This window comes from Thamnophis sirtalis, unplaced genomic scaffold (assembly GCF_051295495.1).
Source record: "Thamnophis sirtalis isolate CommonGarterSnake01/CBP01778 unplaced genomic scaffold, rThaSir2_p1.2 scaffold_4, whole genome shotgun sequence".
NCBI classification, from domain to species: domain Eukaryota; kingdom Metazoa; phylum Chordata; class Lepidosauria; order Squamata; family Natricidae; genus Thamnophis; species Thamnophis sirtalis.
The window spans coordinates 105,550,828-105,569,974 of record NW_028261384.1 but is presented as its reverse complement, the minus strand read 5'-3'; the positions used below and the strand labels follow the sequence as shown (position 1 = coordinate 105,569,974).

The 19,147-nt window shown below is 39.3% G+C and overlaps 1 protein-coding gene across 8 annotated transcripts in view; it reads right to left on the bottom strand.

Annotated features, from left to right (window-relative positions):
* Positions 1-19,147, bottom strand: part of NR1H2 (nuclear receptor subfamily 1 group H member 2) — a 39,713-nt gene that overhangs the window by 6,789 nt on the left and 13,777 nt on the right. For 5 of the 8 annotated variants that reach the window (XM_087713679.1, XM_087713676.1, XM_014065349.2 and 2 more), the window contains one exon: positions 17,404-18,077. In XM_087713679.1, the coding sequence (XP_087569805.1) occupies positions 17,977-18,077 (101 nt within the window). In that variant the 3' untranslated portion in view covers positions 17,404-17,976. Of the gene's footprint in view, positions 1-5,505; positions 5,985-8,535; positions 8,820-14,770; positions 14,864-17,403; positions 18,078-19,147 lie in introns of those variants that run through there. The other 3 variants (XR_015696455.1, XR_001313476.2, XR_015696456.1) reach the window with 3 other exon arrangements.

Here is a 19,147-nt window from a genome sequence, read left to right as displayed (position 1 = left end):
CCATTGCAGGAAATGTGCCATTCCTGTTCTGACCCCACTTAGCTTTTCTTAACCAGCAATGACCAGGACCTCCACCAACGATAGCATAACCTGAATTAATTGATTGGGGGAATAGCTATCACTGTGTCAATGATTGCTGCATTCCTGTTGCACATTTATTTATTTCGTTACCCAATTCACTTGTAATAATAACAATGATAACAACAAGTAAATGTTATTTGAAAATGTTCAATAATAGAAGAAGTGTTATTTGTTCAAGACTTCTTATTTTCAGGATTGGAAATGTTAGTCCTTGGGCCACTGATTGTCATTCTTTTCCAATCCCAGGTTGCAGAATATGACAGTGAATTATACTTCCAAGTCTAACTCCCTGGGGAAAAGGGGAAATATTCTTTAGATAGATAGCCATCTACGGTATGTATTCTTTAGATGTTTTGGGTTTCCGTTTCCATCACCCCCAGCATTAGAGTGACCAACAGCTAGAGTGACTAAAGTTCATGGGAGCAGTAGTCCACAACAATCGTGTGTGTGTGTGTGTGTGTGTGTGTGTGTGTGTATCGGGTTAAAAATGGTGCCTCAAAGTAGCAACCCTTGGGAATGCCGAGTCTTGGTCTCCATAGTACTGTGGCACCTGGTGTACAATAGTTCATCTAATCTCTAGAGAAACAAACCCCCTTTTTAGAAAAAAAAAACCAGAAATGACAATATTGAGCTCACAAAAGATTTGCTTGTTATTGAAGGATTAAAATGTGTTCAGAGAATAAAAAGTCCCTCAAACTTGCATTTCTCAACAGCCTTCCTTTTGTTTGGCATTTTGCCCTTTAGCCACCTACACACTGTTATCACACTTGACCTGTTACCAACCCTCCAAGAGATCTTAATCGGTTGTACTCTTTTATAGTTAAAATCCCTTTGTACTTCCTTGAGCACACAGTATGAACAGATCCTGGCTGTTACATCATGTTTCTCTTATTTTGTATTGTATTGGCAAAAGATCTAAACCAGGGCTATCAAACTCCTGGCCCACGGGCCAGATGCGTCCGCCCGCATTCGATTTAGTGAAGGGGGAAAGTCCTGATATGTCACGTGACAACGCCATGACGCCACAAGTTTGACACCCCTGATGTAAACCAATTGGATGATAATATTAGTAAACTAACCACTGGGCTACTATACTGGATAATTTTAGAAGGCCAGTATTAGGAATGGTTTTTTTCCCATATGGGTCCCCTGAAAAATTTTGCTCTGATTTGGGGAGGTTCTCTTCATGCTTATATGTATGGTAAGCTATATTTCTTAAGATCTGAGACTTTATTAGGAATGAACAACATACTTCTGCATGTGGATTGATTCTTCCCACTTGCCACTTTCTGTTAATAGCAGTAGATAAACAAGCCTTGGTAACTTCTACTGTGGTTTGTTTAATATTGTATGGAAATTTTAATCTATTCTTGGCTTCTGACTTCGATTTATTCTAAAATGGCAAGCCATGGATCAATTTGGAAGTAATGTTAACCTAAGAGTGGAGAACCTAAAGCTTGCAGGTTGTAATATACCCTATCTGCCATATAGATAGTATATCAGCACCCAGATTCCCATGAACGAAGGAAAATGTAATTATTCCTCTTGTGTCAAGGGAAGGAGCCTATTTATATGCAGGATGGCTAGTCTTTCCCATGTTTTCCTAAGCCAAACTGATTTATTCTATTTTTACTTTTCTATGCATATCCTTACCCTATTGAGACTGAGTATTAAGTGTAGTCTTTAGTCTTTTTGCATATCTACAAGGTTTATTATTTAAGCTGGAGCTTTTTTTAAAAAAAAACTATTGATTAAATAGTCATTAGTAAACATCTTACTAACTGGAAACAACTAATCTTTTGGGCCATCCTTCTGAACCTTTGATTTTTACATCCCACCTCCAATTCCATGATTCCTGCTCTGTGCTGGGCCTTGGAGCCTACCAATAAACTGTTGAGCACAATGCATTTTTAGGTTACATTGTGACTTATATAACCCAAGTACAATACAATACAATAGCAGAGTTGGAAGGGACCTTGGAGGTCTTCTAGTCCAACCCACTGCCTAAGCAGGAAACCCTATACCATTTCAGACAAATGGCTATCCAACATCTTCTTGAAAACTTCCAGTGTTGGGGTATTCACAATTTCTGGAGGCAAGCTGTTCCACTGATTAATTGTTCTAACTGTCAGGAAATTGCTCCTCAGTTCTAAGTTGCTTCTGTCCTTGATTAGTTTCCACCCATTGCTTCTTGTTCTACCCTCAGGTGCCTCGGAAATAGTTTGACTCCCTCTTCTTTGTGGCAACCCCTGAGATATTGGAACACTGTTATTATGTCTCCCCTACTCCTTCTTTTCATTAAACTAGACATACCCAGTTCTTGCAACTGTTCTTTGTTTTAGTCTCCAATCCCCTAATCATCTTTGTTGCTCTTCTCTGCACTCTTTCCAGAGTCTCCACATCTTTTCTACATCATGGTGACCAAAACTGAATGCAGTATTCCAAGTGTGGCCTTCCCAAGGCATTATAAAGTGGTATTAACACTTCACATGATTTTGATTCTACCCCTCTATTTATGCAGCCTAGAATTGTGTTGGCCTTTTGGCAGCTGCTGCACACTGCTGGCTCATATTTAAATGGTTGTCCACTAGGACTCCAAGATCCCTTTCACAGTTACTACTACTGAGCAAGGTACCACCTATACCGTACCTGTGCATTTCATTTTTGTTGCCTAAATGTAGAACCTTACTCTTTTCACCATTGAATTTCATTTTATTAGATAGTGCCCAATGTTCAAGTTTGTCAAGATCCTTCGGTATCTTGAGTCTATTTTCTGGAGTGTTGGCTATTCTTGCCAGCTTGGTGTCATCTGCAAATTTAATGAGTTCCCCATTTATTCCCTCATCCAAATCATTTATGAAGATGTTGAAGAGTACTGGGCCTAAAACAGAGCCTTGGGGTACTCAACTGCATACTTCCCTCCATGTAGATGCAGTTCCATTGAGGACTACACGTTCAGTGCGGTTGGTCAGCCAGTTACGAATCCATCTGGTGATACTAACCCACATTCTTCTACTTTATCTAGTAGTTCTTATCAAATGCCTTACTGAAGTCCAAGTAAACTATATCAACAGCATTCCTCTGGTCCACTAATTTTGTCACATTATCAAAGAATGCAATAAGATTAGTCTGGCATGATGTGTTTTTGACAAACCCATGTTGGCTTTTGGCTATTACTTTGTTTGGTTCTAGGTGTTCGCTAATTCGTTGCTTGATTACTTTTTCCAGAATTTTTCCTGGTATTGAGTTCAGGCTGGTAAGTCTGTACTTTCTTGGATCTGTTTCCCTTTTTTGTAGATGGTAACCACATCAGCTCTTTTCCAGTCCTCTGGTAATTCTCCGGTGTTCCAGGATCTCTGAAAGATATAATTCAGTGGTTCTGAGATCTTGTCTGCCAGTTCCTTCAGAACCCTGGAGTGTAATCAATCTGGTCCTGGTGATTTGAACTCGTCTAGAGTAGACAGGTGCTCCATTACTGTTTTCTTCCCTATTTCAATTTGTGTTCCTAATCTGATTTTTGTGGTGCTGTTTTTGATAGGTTGGACTGTTTTATCCCTTTGTGTAAAGACAAATGCAAAACATGAGTTAAAAAGTAGGAAGCATAAGAACTGAAGAGCCACATATCACAGATATCTGTGCCAAAGAATTCTGAATTTGTTCTGACTTAGAAGTACTTTAAGTCATTTATATTAAATCTGGAGTTTTCCTGAACAACAAAGATATTTACTATATTTGGTTTTTTAGCCTGTGATTTTCAGGCTCCAGCTCCTGGTTCATTCCAAAGGAAGAATGTCCCTAGGATAGTTTTTAGTAATACTGATGTCTTCTGGATGTGATATGCTACATGAGGTCTGGAAATTAGAAGTTGAGCAAGTCATACACCAATCAATAGATTTGAAGCTATTCATTCAACTGAAATCCAGCACCTCCAGCTTCTACTTTGGATTTAATTACCACCCATTAAATCCAATTCCTGCATCACCAAATTCAGGGAGCCTCAGTGGTTTCTAGTGATGAGATCTGAGATCTGTCTAGTGATGAGATCCTTTTGGAGTTTAGGAATTTCAACAGGGCTGTTCACACTGACTTTATTCAAGGCCATCTAATAGATTGAAATAATGGTTTGGAAAGTCCCTGTTTGTAGAGCTGGACAAGGAAGAGGGATGGATGTGGGGGATCCCCTACTTGAGAAAGTACAGCATTTAGGAAAGTAAGACAGGATTAACAGACTAAAAAATGAAACAATAGGCATAGGCACTACAGAACGCAAGATGAAAGAGAAGCTCTTACAGGATAATACCACATAATGCAATGGTGGCTTATTGCTTTGAGGAAGAATCTATGGTCCCAGAAGACAGTGCTTTCCCAAATTGGTTTGCCAGAGGGTGGGGTAGAGGAGGGAAAATGAAATGCTACCTGACTGCCTAGAGAAGCACTGATGAGAGAATTCTGGGAATTGAGGTCCACACTTCTCAAAGTTCTCAAAATTGAGAAATACTGGTTTAGACTTATACCCTAATTTGCATTTCTTGTTCCATGTTTCTTATGGAATTAAGCCCTACTTAAAGGCAAGTAGTTGTTCATGGTATATAAGCCATAATCAATTGGATTCACCCAGTGTGCTATGCTGAAATAAATTACTTTATGGCCTATTGCAACATACTGCATAAACCAGACTTTTCCTCTTTTAGTCTTCCATGTTTTGTCCAAAAAATTGATTCATGTGCCACGAAACTAGTAGTCAAGCCTGGTAAGTAACTAACTACACAGTATTTAACTTGAGTGGTAAGAAAACACTTAAGTAGAGATGTAGTAAGCATATAAAAGGTTGGTATGTATGAGAGGAGGGGGAAAAGATCGAAAATCATGGTTGAAATCATAGTGGAAATAGAAAAAAAAATGTCCTGATGTGAGAGTTGTTTTTCTGTGGGAAAAGCTGCATTGGAGAAATAAAGCAAGCAATGTGCTCATCTTCACTGGGTTTTTATGTAAAACCTAAACATTTGTCAAGAATGCTATAATAATATTCTGTACTTTAAGCAAACGGGTTGCAATTGATAATCTCCAAGGGCCTTGCAGCTGCAATGTGGCTTTTTAATTCATTTGAATTTTAATACTATAAGTAGTTTTCTGTTAACAGTTGCCCTGTTTAGTTACTATTCAAACTTCAACAGAGCTTTATGATTGGTCCTTGAAATTATGACTGGCCCAGTATATCTATGGTCACACCAGTGGTGGGTTTCAAAAAATCTTCGAACCTACTCTATGGGTGTGGCCTCCTTTGTGGGAGTGGCTTGCCGGCCATGTGACCTGGTGGGAGTGGCTTGCCGACCATGTTCTCTCTCTCTCTCTCTCTCTCTCTCTCTCTCTCCCCTTCCTTTTATCTCTCTGTCCCTTTTTCCTTTTTTCTTTCATCTCTCTCTCACTTTTTCTTTCTTTTTTCCTTTTTTCTTTCTTTCTTCTTTTCTTTCTCTTTCTCTCTCTGTGTGAGTCTGTCTCTCTGTGTGTGTGTCAGTGGTGGCTTTCAAAAAATTTCTGGAACCTCTTCTGTAGGTGTGGCCTGCTTTCCGGGTCCACTGGTGGAACCTCTTCTAACCGGTTCGGTAGATTTGACGAACCGGTTCTACCGAACTGGTGCGAACTGGTAGGAACCCACCTCTGGGTCACACAATTGCTGTTTACGTACTTGAGAGCCAGCATAGGAGAAGCAGAAGCAATGAAGAAGCTGACAAGAAAAGTGCAAGTCACAAGAGGTTGTCCTTCACAGCTGGGTGATTCATTGAAAGACTGCAATGGAACTGACATATTGGAAATCCAGCTGGTCACATGGTGTTTCACTTTATGTGCATATCTTTTAATAACAAAGATGCTGTTCCCAATTGCATTTCTGAAGTGAGGACTACCTGTTGAGGAATTACAGTATTTTTTGACCAGACAAAATTCCATAAATAACTAAAATATTTTTATTATATAAATAACATGTAAGCAGCTATTTTCTCTTTTCCTACTTGTCTTAATAAAGCTCTTATTGTAATATATATATCCTGCTGGAGCATTACCTCAATTTTTTTACACGCTCCAACTTCGATTCTACCTTGTCTTTCTTTTCAGCCAATCCAAGCTACTCTGTATGGGTATGTTAAAATCTATTCTATAGCAACCACAGTGGTCCAGAAGATAAAATATAAAAAAAATGTTGCTACAACTCCAGTTTCCAGAACTAATAAAATTACTGAGATGAAAGTTGCAGTCAAAGGCATTTAGATAGTGGGGGAGGCTGTGAGACTCTAATATAGCCTTTTCCACCGTATAAATGTATTTACTGCAACCTTCATCATTCTAATGCTAGTTAACTGGAGTTATAGCTATGCAAAGCAGCCCAGCTGGGTTCCAGTTCCCTGCATAGCCCAAAATCCTACTCTTTTTTGCTTCCAGCTCTAGAGTTTTTACTAGGAATAGTTAGAAAATGCCACATCACTATTCTACTTTCCCAGTTAACTCTTTCTCCAGTTAAAAACAAGAGAGAGAGAGAGAGAAGTTTGGCAAAAACATAGGAGAGTTCCAAATGAAAGGTGATGTTATCTGACTCCTGAGTGTAAAAATTTTTCTAAGTGGCTGAGGAAAATGATAGAACGATACAAGTAGTCCTCAATGTACAATTCATTTACTGACCCATCAAAGTTACAATTGCCCTGAAAAAAAGTGTCTTATTTTTCACATGACCAACCATCGTCATGTAATTAAAAATTAGGACACTTGGCAACTGGCATGTATTTATGATGGTTACAATGAGCCGGAGTCATGTGATTAAATTCCATGCGATGAATTGATCCACGATTTGATCATGGCATGATCTAAAACAGATAATGCCAGACAAAGTGACAAAATTAGTGTACCAGGGAAATGTTGTGGGTATAATTTACTTGGACTTTAGTAAGGCATTTGATAAAATAGACCACAATCTACTACTTTATAAATAGCAATGGGTTAGACAGTGTCACCACCAGATGGATTTGTAACTAGCTGACAACACTCAGCATATAGTCATTAATGGAACTGCATCTACTTGGATGGATGGATGCAATAGGTACCCCAAAGTTTTGTCTTAAACCCAGTATTCTTCAATAACTTCATCAATGATTTAGATGAGGAGATAGATGGGGAACTCATCAAATATGCAAATAACACAAAATAGGCAGCATAGGCTTAAGATACAGAAGGATCTTGACAGACCTGAACAATGGCCCTAGCTGAAAAATGAAACTTAATGGTGAAAAAAAAGGTTCTACATTTAGGCAAGAAAAACCAAATGCACAGGTATAGTATAAGTCAATGGTTCTCAACCTGTGGCCTGGAGAACCTTGGGAAGTGTGGGTATGATGTCTTCACAGGAGGTTTGTGATGGCTTGAAGAAATGTTAGGATTTAATTTTAAATCTTGAGTTAAGTCTTGTGGCCATGGCCTGCGACCACAAAATGTATTTAAAGGTAGCCTGTGGTGAAGAAAAGATTCAAAACCACTGGTATAAGTGGTACCTGGCTCAATAGTCAGACCACACCTGGAATACTGCATCCAGTTTTGGTCAGTATGATATATTTTTAAAAAATGTTGAAACTGTAGAAAGAATGCAGCGAAAAGCAACAAAGATGAGCTGGAGGCTGAAACATAAAAAAAAACAGTTGCAGGAATTGGGTATGCCTACTTTAATGAAGTGAAGGACCAAGGGTGACATGATAGCAATGTTCCAATATTGGAGGGGCTGCCACAAAGTGGGGTCAATCTATTTTTCAAAGCACCTGAGGGCAGGCCAAGAAGTAATTGAGGGAACTAAGCAAGGAGAGAACCAATCTAGAACTAAGGAGAAATTTATGACAGTTAGAACAATTATTCAGTTCTAACATCACAACATCATGTTAGAAAGACTTGCCTCCAGAAGTTGTGGATGCGCCAATACTGGAGGTTTTAAAGAAGAGATTAGGTAACCATTTGTATGAAATGATATAATTCCCTGCTTGTGCATGGAGTTGGACTAGAAGACCTCCAAGGTCCCTTCCAACTCTGTTATTCTGAATACCTTTTGCAACCCTCTGCCAAGCAAAGTCAATAGGGAATCCAGATTTACTTAACAGTAGAGTTACTAACTTAACTACAGTGAGTCTCTTAACAACGGTGGCAAGAAAGGTCATAAAAGTGGGCAAAATACACTTAATAACTGTCTCGCTTAGCAACAGACATTTTGGGCTGAATTGTGGTCGTATGTCGAGGGCTACCTGTAAAAATTTCACCAGGAGAATATTCCAAGTTAAACATGAGCAGATTTGCAAATAGTAGAAGAAAGTTCTTGAGTGTGTGTTTGTTTCTTGTAGTAATAATTGAAAGTAGTAGATGAAAAGTCACCCTTAAGATAAAATGTGCAATAATTTTCATTTTATTTATTTATCCACAGTCTTTGAAACAATTGCAGTTTTCTGCTAACTATTGATGTAACTTCTGGTAAGTTCAGTTGATTACGTGACCAACATGGACTTTCCCCAACCAGATTTCTATCACCCCATTCTTCCTAATCAAACAAGTCCTTGTTTTTTAAACAGATCACATCCATTGACAAATTTCTACCTGTTTTGCCAGCTCTTGGATGATGTCAACACATTTTCCTCCTAGCAGAGATTTATTGGTTGGTTTCTATTTCTCCTTATTTTCTTTGGATTCATAGCATCTTCTTCTATAGCCTGTCTAAACTAAAGCAAAGTTATTTTTCTTAATCCAGGAATAAGAATGTATGGACTATGAAATCTGTTTCAATTTTCAGAAGATTTCTGGAATCTTTCTAACTGAAGTCAAATGCAAACATAGAAAGTGAAATGTGAGCATTGGATCAAAGGCAAACTGCTAAATCATCTTCCAGAATTCATTTTCTAGTACAGTATTAAAGAGCTCATATACAATACAATATAATGTAATACAATGCAATACAATACAATAGCTGAGTTGGAAGGGACCTTGGAGGTCTTCTAGTCCAATCCCCTGCCTAGGCAGGAAACCCTATACCGTTTCAGATAAATGGCTATCCAACATCTTCTTAAAGACTTCCAATGTTGGGGCATTCACAACTTCCGGAGGCAAGCTGTTCCACTGATTAATTGTTCTGTCAGGAAATTGCTCCTCAGTTCTAAGTTGCTTCTCCCCTTGATTAGTTTCCACCCATTGCTTCTTGTTCTACCCTCAGGTGCCTTGGAGAATAATTTGACTCCCTCTTCTTTGTGGCAACCCCTGAGATATTGGAACACTGCTATCATGTCTCCCCTACTCCTTTTTTTCATTAAACTAGACATACCCATTTCTTGCAACCGTTCTTTGTTTTAGTCTCCAGTCTCCTAATCATCTTTGTTGCTCTTCTCTGCACTCTTTCTAGAGTCTCCACATCTTTTCTACATTGTGGCGACTAAAACTGAATGCAGTATTCCAAGTGTGGCCTTACCAAGGCATTATAAAGTAGTATTAACACTTCACGTGATCTTGATTCTATCCCTCTGTTTATGTAGCCTAGAACTATGTTGGCTTTTTTTGGCAGATGCTGCACACTGCTGGCTCACATTTAAATGGTTTTCCACTAGGACTCCAAGATCCCTTTCACAGTTACTACTGTTGAGGAAGGTACCAACTATACTGTACCTGTGCATTTCGTTTTTCTTGCCTAAATGTAAAACTTTACTCTTTTCACCATTGAATTTCATTTTGTTACATAGTGCCCAATGTTCAAGTTTGTCAAGATCCTTTTGTATCTTAAGTCTGTCTTCTGGAGTGTTGGTTATTCCTGCCAGTTTGGTGTCATCTGCAATACACTTTCTTTTTTATTTCCCATTTTTTAAAAAATTCAGAGTGATTGCTAAAATTAGCAAGTTCAAAACCTCTTGCTGCTTACAAAATTGACCTAATTAATTTTAAGCCATAGTTTCTACTCCTTCTCATCCCTCCTACCTAACAAACAGGAATTTGGCAATAGCTGTTTAAAGCACTGTGAATATTAAATTAGTACAGCAGAACAAATTTGTGAGAAAGGCACATCTGTGCTCAAATTTAATTCAAGCATTGTCTAGAAGGAGGTTGTGTAAGAAGATTCTCTTTGCAACACCCAATAGATGCCTTATTTTAACCAAATTATAATTTAGGAGCTGATACTGTAACGCAAACCACCATCGTTTAGCAGGAATCAACTTCAGTTAAAAGAATGATTGTTAAACTCACGTACTTACAGTCATATGAATTCTTAGTAAATAAAAATGGCATATGGCTCAGTTGAAAGAGTGAATTTCCAGATTATCCCCTATAAAGGCTACATACTGCCTTACTAAGCAGGATAATAAGGTTCTGCTCTGAGATCCGTTTCCTATAAACTAAGAGGGCTGATGGTGGACCATAAAGTGCATTTTTCAAGATGTAGATCCGTGATGGCGAACCTATAGCACAAGTGCCACAGGTGGCACAAGGAGCACTCTCTGAGGGCACGCAAGCCGTCACCCAACTCAGCTCCACTGTGCATGCGCACGCACCTCCCGCCAGCCAGCTGATTTTCTAGTGACTGCCGTGCATGTAGGAGACACATGCGCATGCATAAGGGTCACATGCGCATCTGCAGGGGAGTGCAATGCGCACCCCCGTGGCCCATTTATAATCCCAGGAGACTTAAGAGAGGCCTGCTAGGCCCAAAACAGCATGTGGGCAGTGGGGGTCGTGTGCATGTGCAGGGGAGCATGGTGGTGGTCACGTGTGGGGGGTGGGGAGAGCAAGCAGGGTTGTGCATGCATGCACAGGGGGGGAAGGTGCATTGCATTATGTGTGTGGGCATGCACGTGTGCAATATCAAGCGCGCACACACAATTTCAGCATGCAAGGAGAAAAGGGTTAGCCATCACTGACCTGTGTTGTGGAATACATTGCTACTGGAGGTATACTTGGCCCACTCCTCTTGATGGTTTGGAAAACATGCTAACCCCCCTCCCCACTTTTTTTTCCCCAGTAGACTTTTCACCAGGAATGAGGAACTGTAGGCAACCATCCAAGGCTATGGTATTATTTTAATGTAGATTGAGAATTAAAAAGTGTTCAATTCGGTTTTATATTTTTCCCAGAGTCTGTGGATTGAGATAATATGTCAATATGTGAAGTAAATAAAGAAATAAAAGGGGCAATGAGAACTGTGAAAGTGGTTTCATTTTTCACAAAACCTCTGAAATCTACTGACTGAAGCCAAATGCCAAAATAGAAGATATCCATAAAAGAAAATATACACTATGTAGCACTGGGATGAACTGTGGTGTCCTTGGTTATTTCCTTGCAGACTTTTAATTACCTGATAAGGTAACATTATCAGTCCTGATGAACATCTTAGAAAACAGACAATGTAACTATTGCTTTTGCCATACCATTTTCTCCCTTCTTTACACCCCCCCCCGGGCTACAATGTGTAATCTTACTTTATTCTATCTTTCCACATCTGATAACTAAAGTTTACAGAGACATGTTACAATCAATCTAATAAATAAATAGGTTCTAAAGATATCAGGACCCTTTCTTAGTTAACATAACAATGTTAGAATGATTGGCTTATCAACAGTTGCTGCTCCGAATGGCAATTTTGTTGAGATTATTTGCATTTACTGAAAATGGTTACCAATCCTACTTCATGCCTGCAGTTTATTCCATTTCCCCCCCTCATTCTGCTTATTTGCTTTCTGGGGTGGGAGAAGTATTATTGCACTTCGTTCTCACATGAGTCATTTATTTATTTAAGGGAATTTACGGAAAAGTACAGCCTGATAGAAAAAAAAAAGATAAATCGTGATTGTACAATGAAACAAACCCAACTCTTGATATGCTATGGTAATTAAAATAAACTAAATGTTTATTTAGTTTAAAAACTTAGTTGAATGTAGGGGGGAATGGAAGAAAAGATCCATGTGGTATCTTTTGGTATTAGTGTAAATTATTTTAATCCTTAAATTTGTTATTGAAACTAGATCATCTGGAAATATACTTTTTCATCTCATTTTTAAAACAATGATTTTTTTCATAAAAGTTTCCCACAAATTGATTAGTTTGAAAGTTTTGACCGCCACAGCTGTCCTGTCTTAGGCCTAAAGAGTAGCTGGGTGACTTTGGGCCGATCATTCTCTCTCAGCCTAACCTACCTCATGAGGTTGGTGTTGTGGGGAAAATACGAAAAGGAAGTAATATTGTGTCTGTTCACTGCCTTGAATTATTTGTAAAAATAATCTATCTCTGCTCTCTTTGAAACCAGTATGAGAAACCTAACTTAGTCAATTCCTACAGTAATTATAAGCCTTGTTTGAACCTAAACTAAGGGTTTATTTTCAAGGAAATCAAGGGATTACTTGGATTCATCTCAAAAATAATATTTTACCTTAGCCCACCTAATGGCTGTCACCAGAAACACACTTCTTATCAGAGCAAGTTTCCTGATATAAGACTCAGAAAATTGCTGCAGTGGTCAAAGTATTTTAAAGATTTTGGAAAGCCCAGAAGTAGCATATTAGTTTGAATGTTTCCTTGCATGCTACATCAATGTGTTTTATTTACTTCATTGTGAATATTTGGAGAAATTTTGGAAACAATAATCAAGTAATGAGTTGGCAAACACTTAGAAAGGAGATGATAAAAGGCAGCATAGATTTTTAAAAAAAATAGATTATGGCAGACAAATATTTCTATCTAGTTGGTTTTTGAAAAAGTGACTAGATCAGTAAACCAAAGGAATAGTATAGTAATTGTACACTTGAGACTTCAGAAGATCTTACAATGATGTTGACCACAACTTCCTTCTTGGGAAGGAAGACCACAGAATGATTTGGGAAGAATGGTTCCACTACCAGATGAATTCATAGTTGGTTGAACAATCATATACAATAAACAAATCTATATGTACATGAAGAAAGGTACCGTATTTTTTGCAATATAAGACACACCAGAGTATAAGACTCACCAAGGTTTTGAAGAGGCAATTTTAAAAAAAAAAGTTTTTGCACTCCGCAGACCTCCCAAAAATGGCCGGTTTTCGCAAAAACAGGCCCTTTTTGTTTTTCAAAAAAGGGCATGAAGAGCTTTTAGGAGGCTTGTAGAGTGCTCCTGGGGTGCCCCCCACAATGAGCAAAAAAAATGGCCTGTTTTTTGCAAAAACGGGCCCTTTTTGTCAAAAAAAAAAAAGAGGCAATCATAGCCTTTAGAAGGCTTATAGAGTGCGACTGGGGGAAGTAGGGGCAAAATTGAACAGAAAACAGGCTCTGCAAGGCTCCTAAAGGCTCTGCACATCCATTTCAGTGAAGTGGGCGGGGTTTTGACAGGCAAAAAAAATGCTATATTCAATGTATAAGATGCATCCAGATTTTCAGCCTCTTTTTTGAGGGAAAAAGGTATATCTTATACTCCGAAAAATACTGTATATGGTGGGGTTACCAGGGTTCTGGTTTGGATTCAGGGCTTTTCAGTTATTCATACCTGACCTAGACAAGAGTATAGAAGGGGTGTTTGTCAAATTTGCAAATGACACAAAATAGCAGGGGATGAGAATTGCTAACACTTCAAAAGACAGCTCCAGTTTTCAAAATCTTATGTTATAGAAGGGAAAGAGTGCAAAGAACAGCTACAAAGAGGGCAGGAGGCCTGGAGGCTATGATGAATGGTGAAAAGAATTGGTTATTGTTTGGCATAATGGGAAAAATAATAATAAGGGGACACTTGATAGCAGTTTTTCAATACATAAAGGACTGTGACAGGGAAGAGGATGTGGATTTATTCACCACAGTACTCAAGAATTGATCAAGAAACAATGCATAGAAGATAAACCAAGGGAAATTCAAAGCTAAAATAAGGAAGAATTTCGTAACTGTGAAGTCTGTTAAGTGGTGGAACCACCTGCCTCCTGGAGTTGTGGGTTTTCCAACACTGGAAGTTTTCAAGGAAAGTCTGGGCAGTAATTTGTCTAAGACAGAGGCCTTCAAACTTGGCAACTTTAAGACTTGTGGACTTCAACGCCAGATATGCTGGCTGGAGAATTCTGGGAGTTGAAGTCCACAAGTCTTAAAGTTGCGAAGTTTGGGGAGCCCTGGTTTAAGATGTCTGAGTATTCCTGCTCTGGGCAGAGGCTTGGACTTCCTTCCAATTTTAGGATTCTTGTTCTGTCACAAGTATAATGGCTCAGTAAATAGAAACATTGAAATATTTTTTGGGAAATCTATTTTAATGGATTAGTTTGATTGCCTCCAATGAAAAATATTGGGTCTGGTTATTTTGAACATTGGACTGTACTTTGGATAGGGATTCCTCTCTTGAAATGTGTGTGGCCCCAAACCTGCTGGTTTTTAGGCAGGCAACTAATTTTTGAATTGATTTTTCTTAACTCCTTGGAAGTCGCCCAGAATTATTGGCAAGTGGGCAGCCTCAGAAATTAATTACATAAGCAAACTTGTGCCAATGCCTCCCTTCAAAAGGGTTCTGACTATGGAGTACTCTCCTGCTAGGATGTGGAGAAAAGCTTTTGCTGTTTTTCTAAATAAATGTTTTTCCAGGAAAACATTAATAGGGATATGGCGACATCCCTGGAAGGAGTGGAGACAGTTTTCCCATCTAGCGGCCTTCAGTAGGTTTGCTAAGTGGGTCTGGAGACATATCATACCTGTTACAGTTCTCATTTTGAAAGAAATCAGCCCATTGTCTCTTGGTGATTTCCTACTGAATTTCAGCAGCAGGAAGAAACGTGGCAGGTTTCCTGGGGGTTGCAGAAAAAATTATAGTAAGACCAGTGCGGCCTGATGACAGTTGATTGCTCAACTTGGCCTAAAAGATTAAAGGCAAAACTGCAAACATTTTCAGTATTCATTGAGGAATGTATCTGTATTCTAAATTGCCATATTCCTGCTTTTGATAGCCTATTTCCTGGGTTCAGATATGCTTAACCTGGCTAACAGATGAGGACATTTTGCACACTTAGTAGAGTAATACATTTAACACTAGCCAAGCTTTATATGTTTGTGTTGTGGCAATGAAAGCAACTGGAACTTTAACTAACCTTGTTAAGTGTCTGGATCTCATGACTTGCAACCATAATGGGCAGGAGGCATTACAGTTATAGGTGGAGAATTACCTGTATGGCCCAGAGGAAACTGGTTAACTTTATGCAAAATGGTACTTATTTGCATAAAAGACTTGAACTAGAGTGTCCCTATTTCAAATTTTGGGGTATTTCTTTCCCATTTATTTGGGCAAGGCACATACATTACATTGTCCTAATAAACTGCCTCTGCATTTCATTACAAAGCTGAAGGGGAAAACCCAGTGGCTACAAAATATAATTGGAAATGTAGAGTAGTCGGAAGCTGTGGGTTTTGAATGACCTCTAGTGGACAGTCTTAAAGTTGTATGGAGGAAATCCCCATTTTCCTGACAAGTCAGGGGTTTCCCTGATTGCAAATGGGAAGTTCCAGGCCGGCAGATTTAAAGGCAGCATTGGGAAATATAATATTCTGGACCACTCTTACTTCACCTGCTGTCCTCCATAGATCTTAGACCCCCAATTGATTATTTGATTAGATTTAAAGGCCACTTCACTACAATATATTAAAAAGGGGATACAATGTAAAGCAAAAGATACTGCACATACTTCTGGCAAAACAGATGCGAAAAGCTACCAACTAAACTCCACGTGGCCTAGGAGAACAGCAAGCTTTAAAGACTTCAGGAACACCGTCAAGGTAACAGCCACATGGGATACTATTTCAGAGCACAGGAATCATGGCTGCTTCTGGATAAGTGGTATTGTTTGACAGGACCTGAAATTAACGGAGTTTCGTATACTGTGCCTAGCTCCAAGGACATTTCAATAAATAACCAATTTTAAACCAATTTTTTTTTCAGAAACGAATTCAGAATCCCCTTTATGCACTCTGCCCTTCCTTCAGAGAACCAGAGAAATATGTAGGACTGTCCCTTCCTTTTATTGGATCATCACAATGACTTAGTTCTAGATATGGCTAAATGATCTTATCTGACCCAAAACCATGTAATTAAATTCTATCAATTAGAATTGAAGTCTATCAATTAGAATTTAAGACTATTCTTTGATCTGGGTGATCATCCAATTCAAAATACCCCCTAATAGGAGCAATACGTGCCGTAGCCCAAATTATTTCATATGAGGTAACACTAGGACTAATCATTATTTCAATAATTCTGTAGCCCATAATGTCCAAGAAATGTGGATAGCCTAATCCATACTGAGGGCATCCTTGGGCCCTCACAGTATGGTTTCACAATATGAAACACACACACGGATCTTCAAGAATGCTAGTTCTCAGGTTCCCTTGAACCACAAAACTCAAAAAATCACTTCACATGTGGCATTAAATATACAATATAAAATGGCTTGTTTTGGCAAAGGTGTGTTTATAGATTCAACTCTATAGATGAAATAAACCACTGTCAATAACAAGGATAGACTGGAGTATTTTAACTGGGGGCTGCATTTTTTTATTTTATAGTCCTCGCTTAGCAACTACGATTGAGACTGGCAACATGATCACTAAGTGGGAACTGAAGCATGAGCTTACTTTCCCTTTAGTCGTTAAGTGATATAGTCACTAAGGGAAAAGTCATATGAACGTGACTTATGATTTTATTTCTACCTTTCAAACTGTACAATATTAACTGCTTTTCACAAGTGAAAATTGCCCAATTGTTGCAAAGCACATGAATAGCAATCATATGACCGAAGGATACTGCAGCTGTTATTAAATGTGAGGATTGGTCACAAAAGGATTTTTTTTTTTTTTAGCATTGTTATAACTTTGAATAGTTGCTGCATGAGACACTCAATAAGAGTGGAAAACTGTGGTTGTTTTTTGCCTTATAGGGTTGCAAAGGGTATGGAGGACAAAACTGAAGAGTTAAGGCATGTGCTTCATGAGTTTGTATTATCTTAAATTTATAAAAAAAAAAAAAATTACTCACATAGTTAAAATCCTAATTTTGTTGCCACTAGAATGTTTCAGTGACTCACTCTGGCTTTAGCACCCAGCATGTGACAGAGAATCAGCTATGGTGGAGTACTTGTGGGTGGGTACACACACACACACACACACACACACACACACACACACACACACACACACACACTTTATAAGTGATAAGTGAACTCAGTCAAGTATTCTTAAGAACTCCACTTCCTTTTTCTTAAGACAGGATCCTGGCTATTTTTCCGCCCACACACACCCTCTCCTAATTAACTACAAGGGAAAATTTCTCACACAGGAAACCAGTGAGATGCTTTATTTTCATGATCAGTTTATTTCTTCTGGGTATTTGCCCCATACACCAGGTACTACATATGGCAACCCCCTCTTATTTTCACTGTAAAACTCTTCCCTCCCTAAGGAGAAACCATTCTCAGTTGTCTTACCACTATTGTTAAGTGAATCATTGCAGTTAAGTTAATGATGCGGGGCACAGCTGCTTGCTGTTCACAAACGGGAAGGAGTGCAGTCTTTGGAGGACAAGTGTTTTTTTTTTTTTTACTTCTCCCTCTTCCCACTCAGAAGGAAGGTGGGTGACTGACCTCCCCCCCTCCCCCCCAAATCTGAAGCAATGGAAGAAAGATGACGACTGTTCGGGAAGGAGGAGAAAACAAAAGTGCTTAGTAGCTCACTTGACGCAATTCCTTTGGCAGGATCCCAGTCGAGCCATTGTAAGGCTTATGCTGAATCCAAAGACTCGCTATGGGGAAGCATGCCTGCTGGTGCTGCTGGGAGAGGTCTGCCTCTTCCCCAGTCCATTCAAAAGGTCTATTCGTGGACGTCCCAGATCTCAGACAGAAGTGGCGGAAGCTTCTTATCTTGAAGGCGCAAAGCAAAGACCTGCTCTGAGTGCACGCTGCTCAATGTCCGCAGGCTCACCAGCTTCATCAGCATGCGGGGGAACATCAGGTGGTCCTGTGGAAAAAAATGGAGGGCAAAAGAGGTCTGGTGAAAGGTCTGGTGATGCCTTTGGTCAGAACTGTGTTGTTTGAGATTCCAGGGCTGCAGAACGCTCAGAAAGTTGCCTTTAAATGTTACATGTCTTGAGTGGAATACAAATTGATTAAATACATGGCAAACAGTCATATAAACTAACATTTAATGTTTACATACAGGTAGCCACTGGATTATGATAGCAGTTGGGAAACTAGGATTGCTGTCGCTAAGTGATGTGGTTGTAAAGCACAATGTTACACAACCGCACAGGGCAATCCAAGCAGTCCCAGTTGCTGTTGTAACCTGGAGACACCCAGGGCATTAAGAAGGAAGCAGCAGCAGTCCCAGGTAAGGAATGAGGAGTGTTACGGGGGATGACGGGGAGGCCCAGTACAGGTTGGATATGAGTTGGGGAGGGAGGTCTTGTGGTCCAGAGGGAGGTCCTGAGGTCCAGAAGAAAGGTAAGGGGAAGAAGGGCCATGGTGTGTCTGAGAGAAGGGAGGAAGAAGGATGCAGTGCTTGTGAGCAAAGGGAAGGAGGAGAAGGACATTGTGTGTGTGCAGGTGGAAAATGCAGTGAGAGAGAAGAAAAGATGGGGGAAGACTTGCCCAAGCAACTTGTGACCTTTTCTGCTAGGTTCCCCATTGATTTTACCTGGGAAACACCGGCAGAGAAGGTCACAAATGGCACCCAATGACATTAGGACCCTGCAACCATCCTAAATGCAACTTGGTTGTCAATCACCCAAATTTTGTATACGTGACCACAGGGGACATTACAACTTCAAGGAACAATTTTAAATCCCTTTGATTTTAAATCCCTTTGTTGAGCACAGTCATAACTTTGAAAGGCTGCTGAACAAATGAACTCTAGGTGAGATGGGCGGCCAACAAGCATAATAAATAAATATATAAAAATGAACGTTGAATGAGGTCTGATTTACAGCCATTAATTTAGTGACCATTCAAAGTTACAATGGCACTTTAAAAAGACACTTATGACCATTTTTCACACTTAAGACTACTGCAGCAGCCCCATGGCCACGTGAT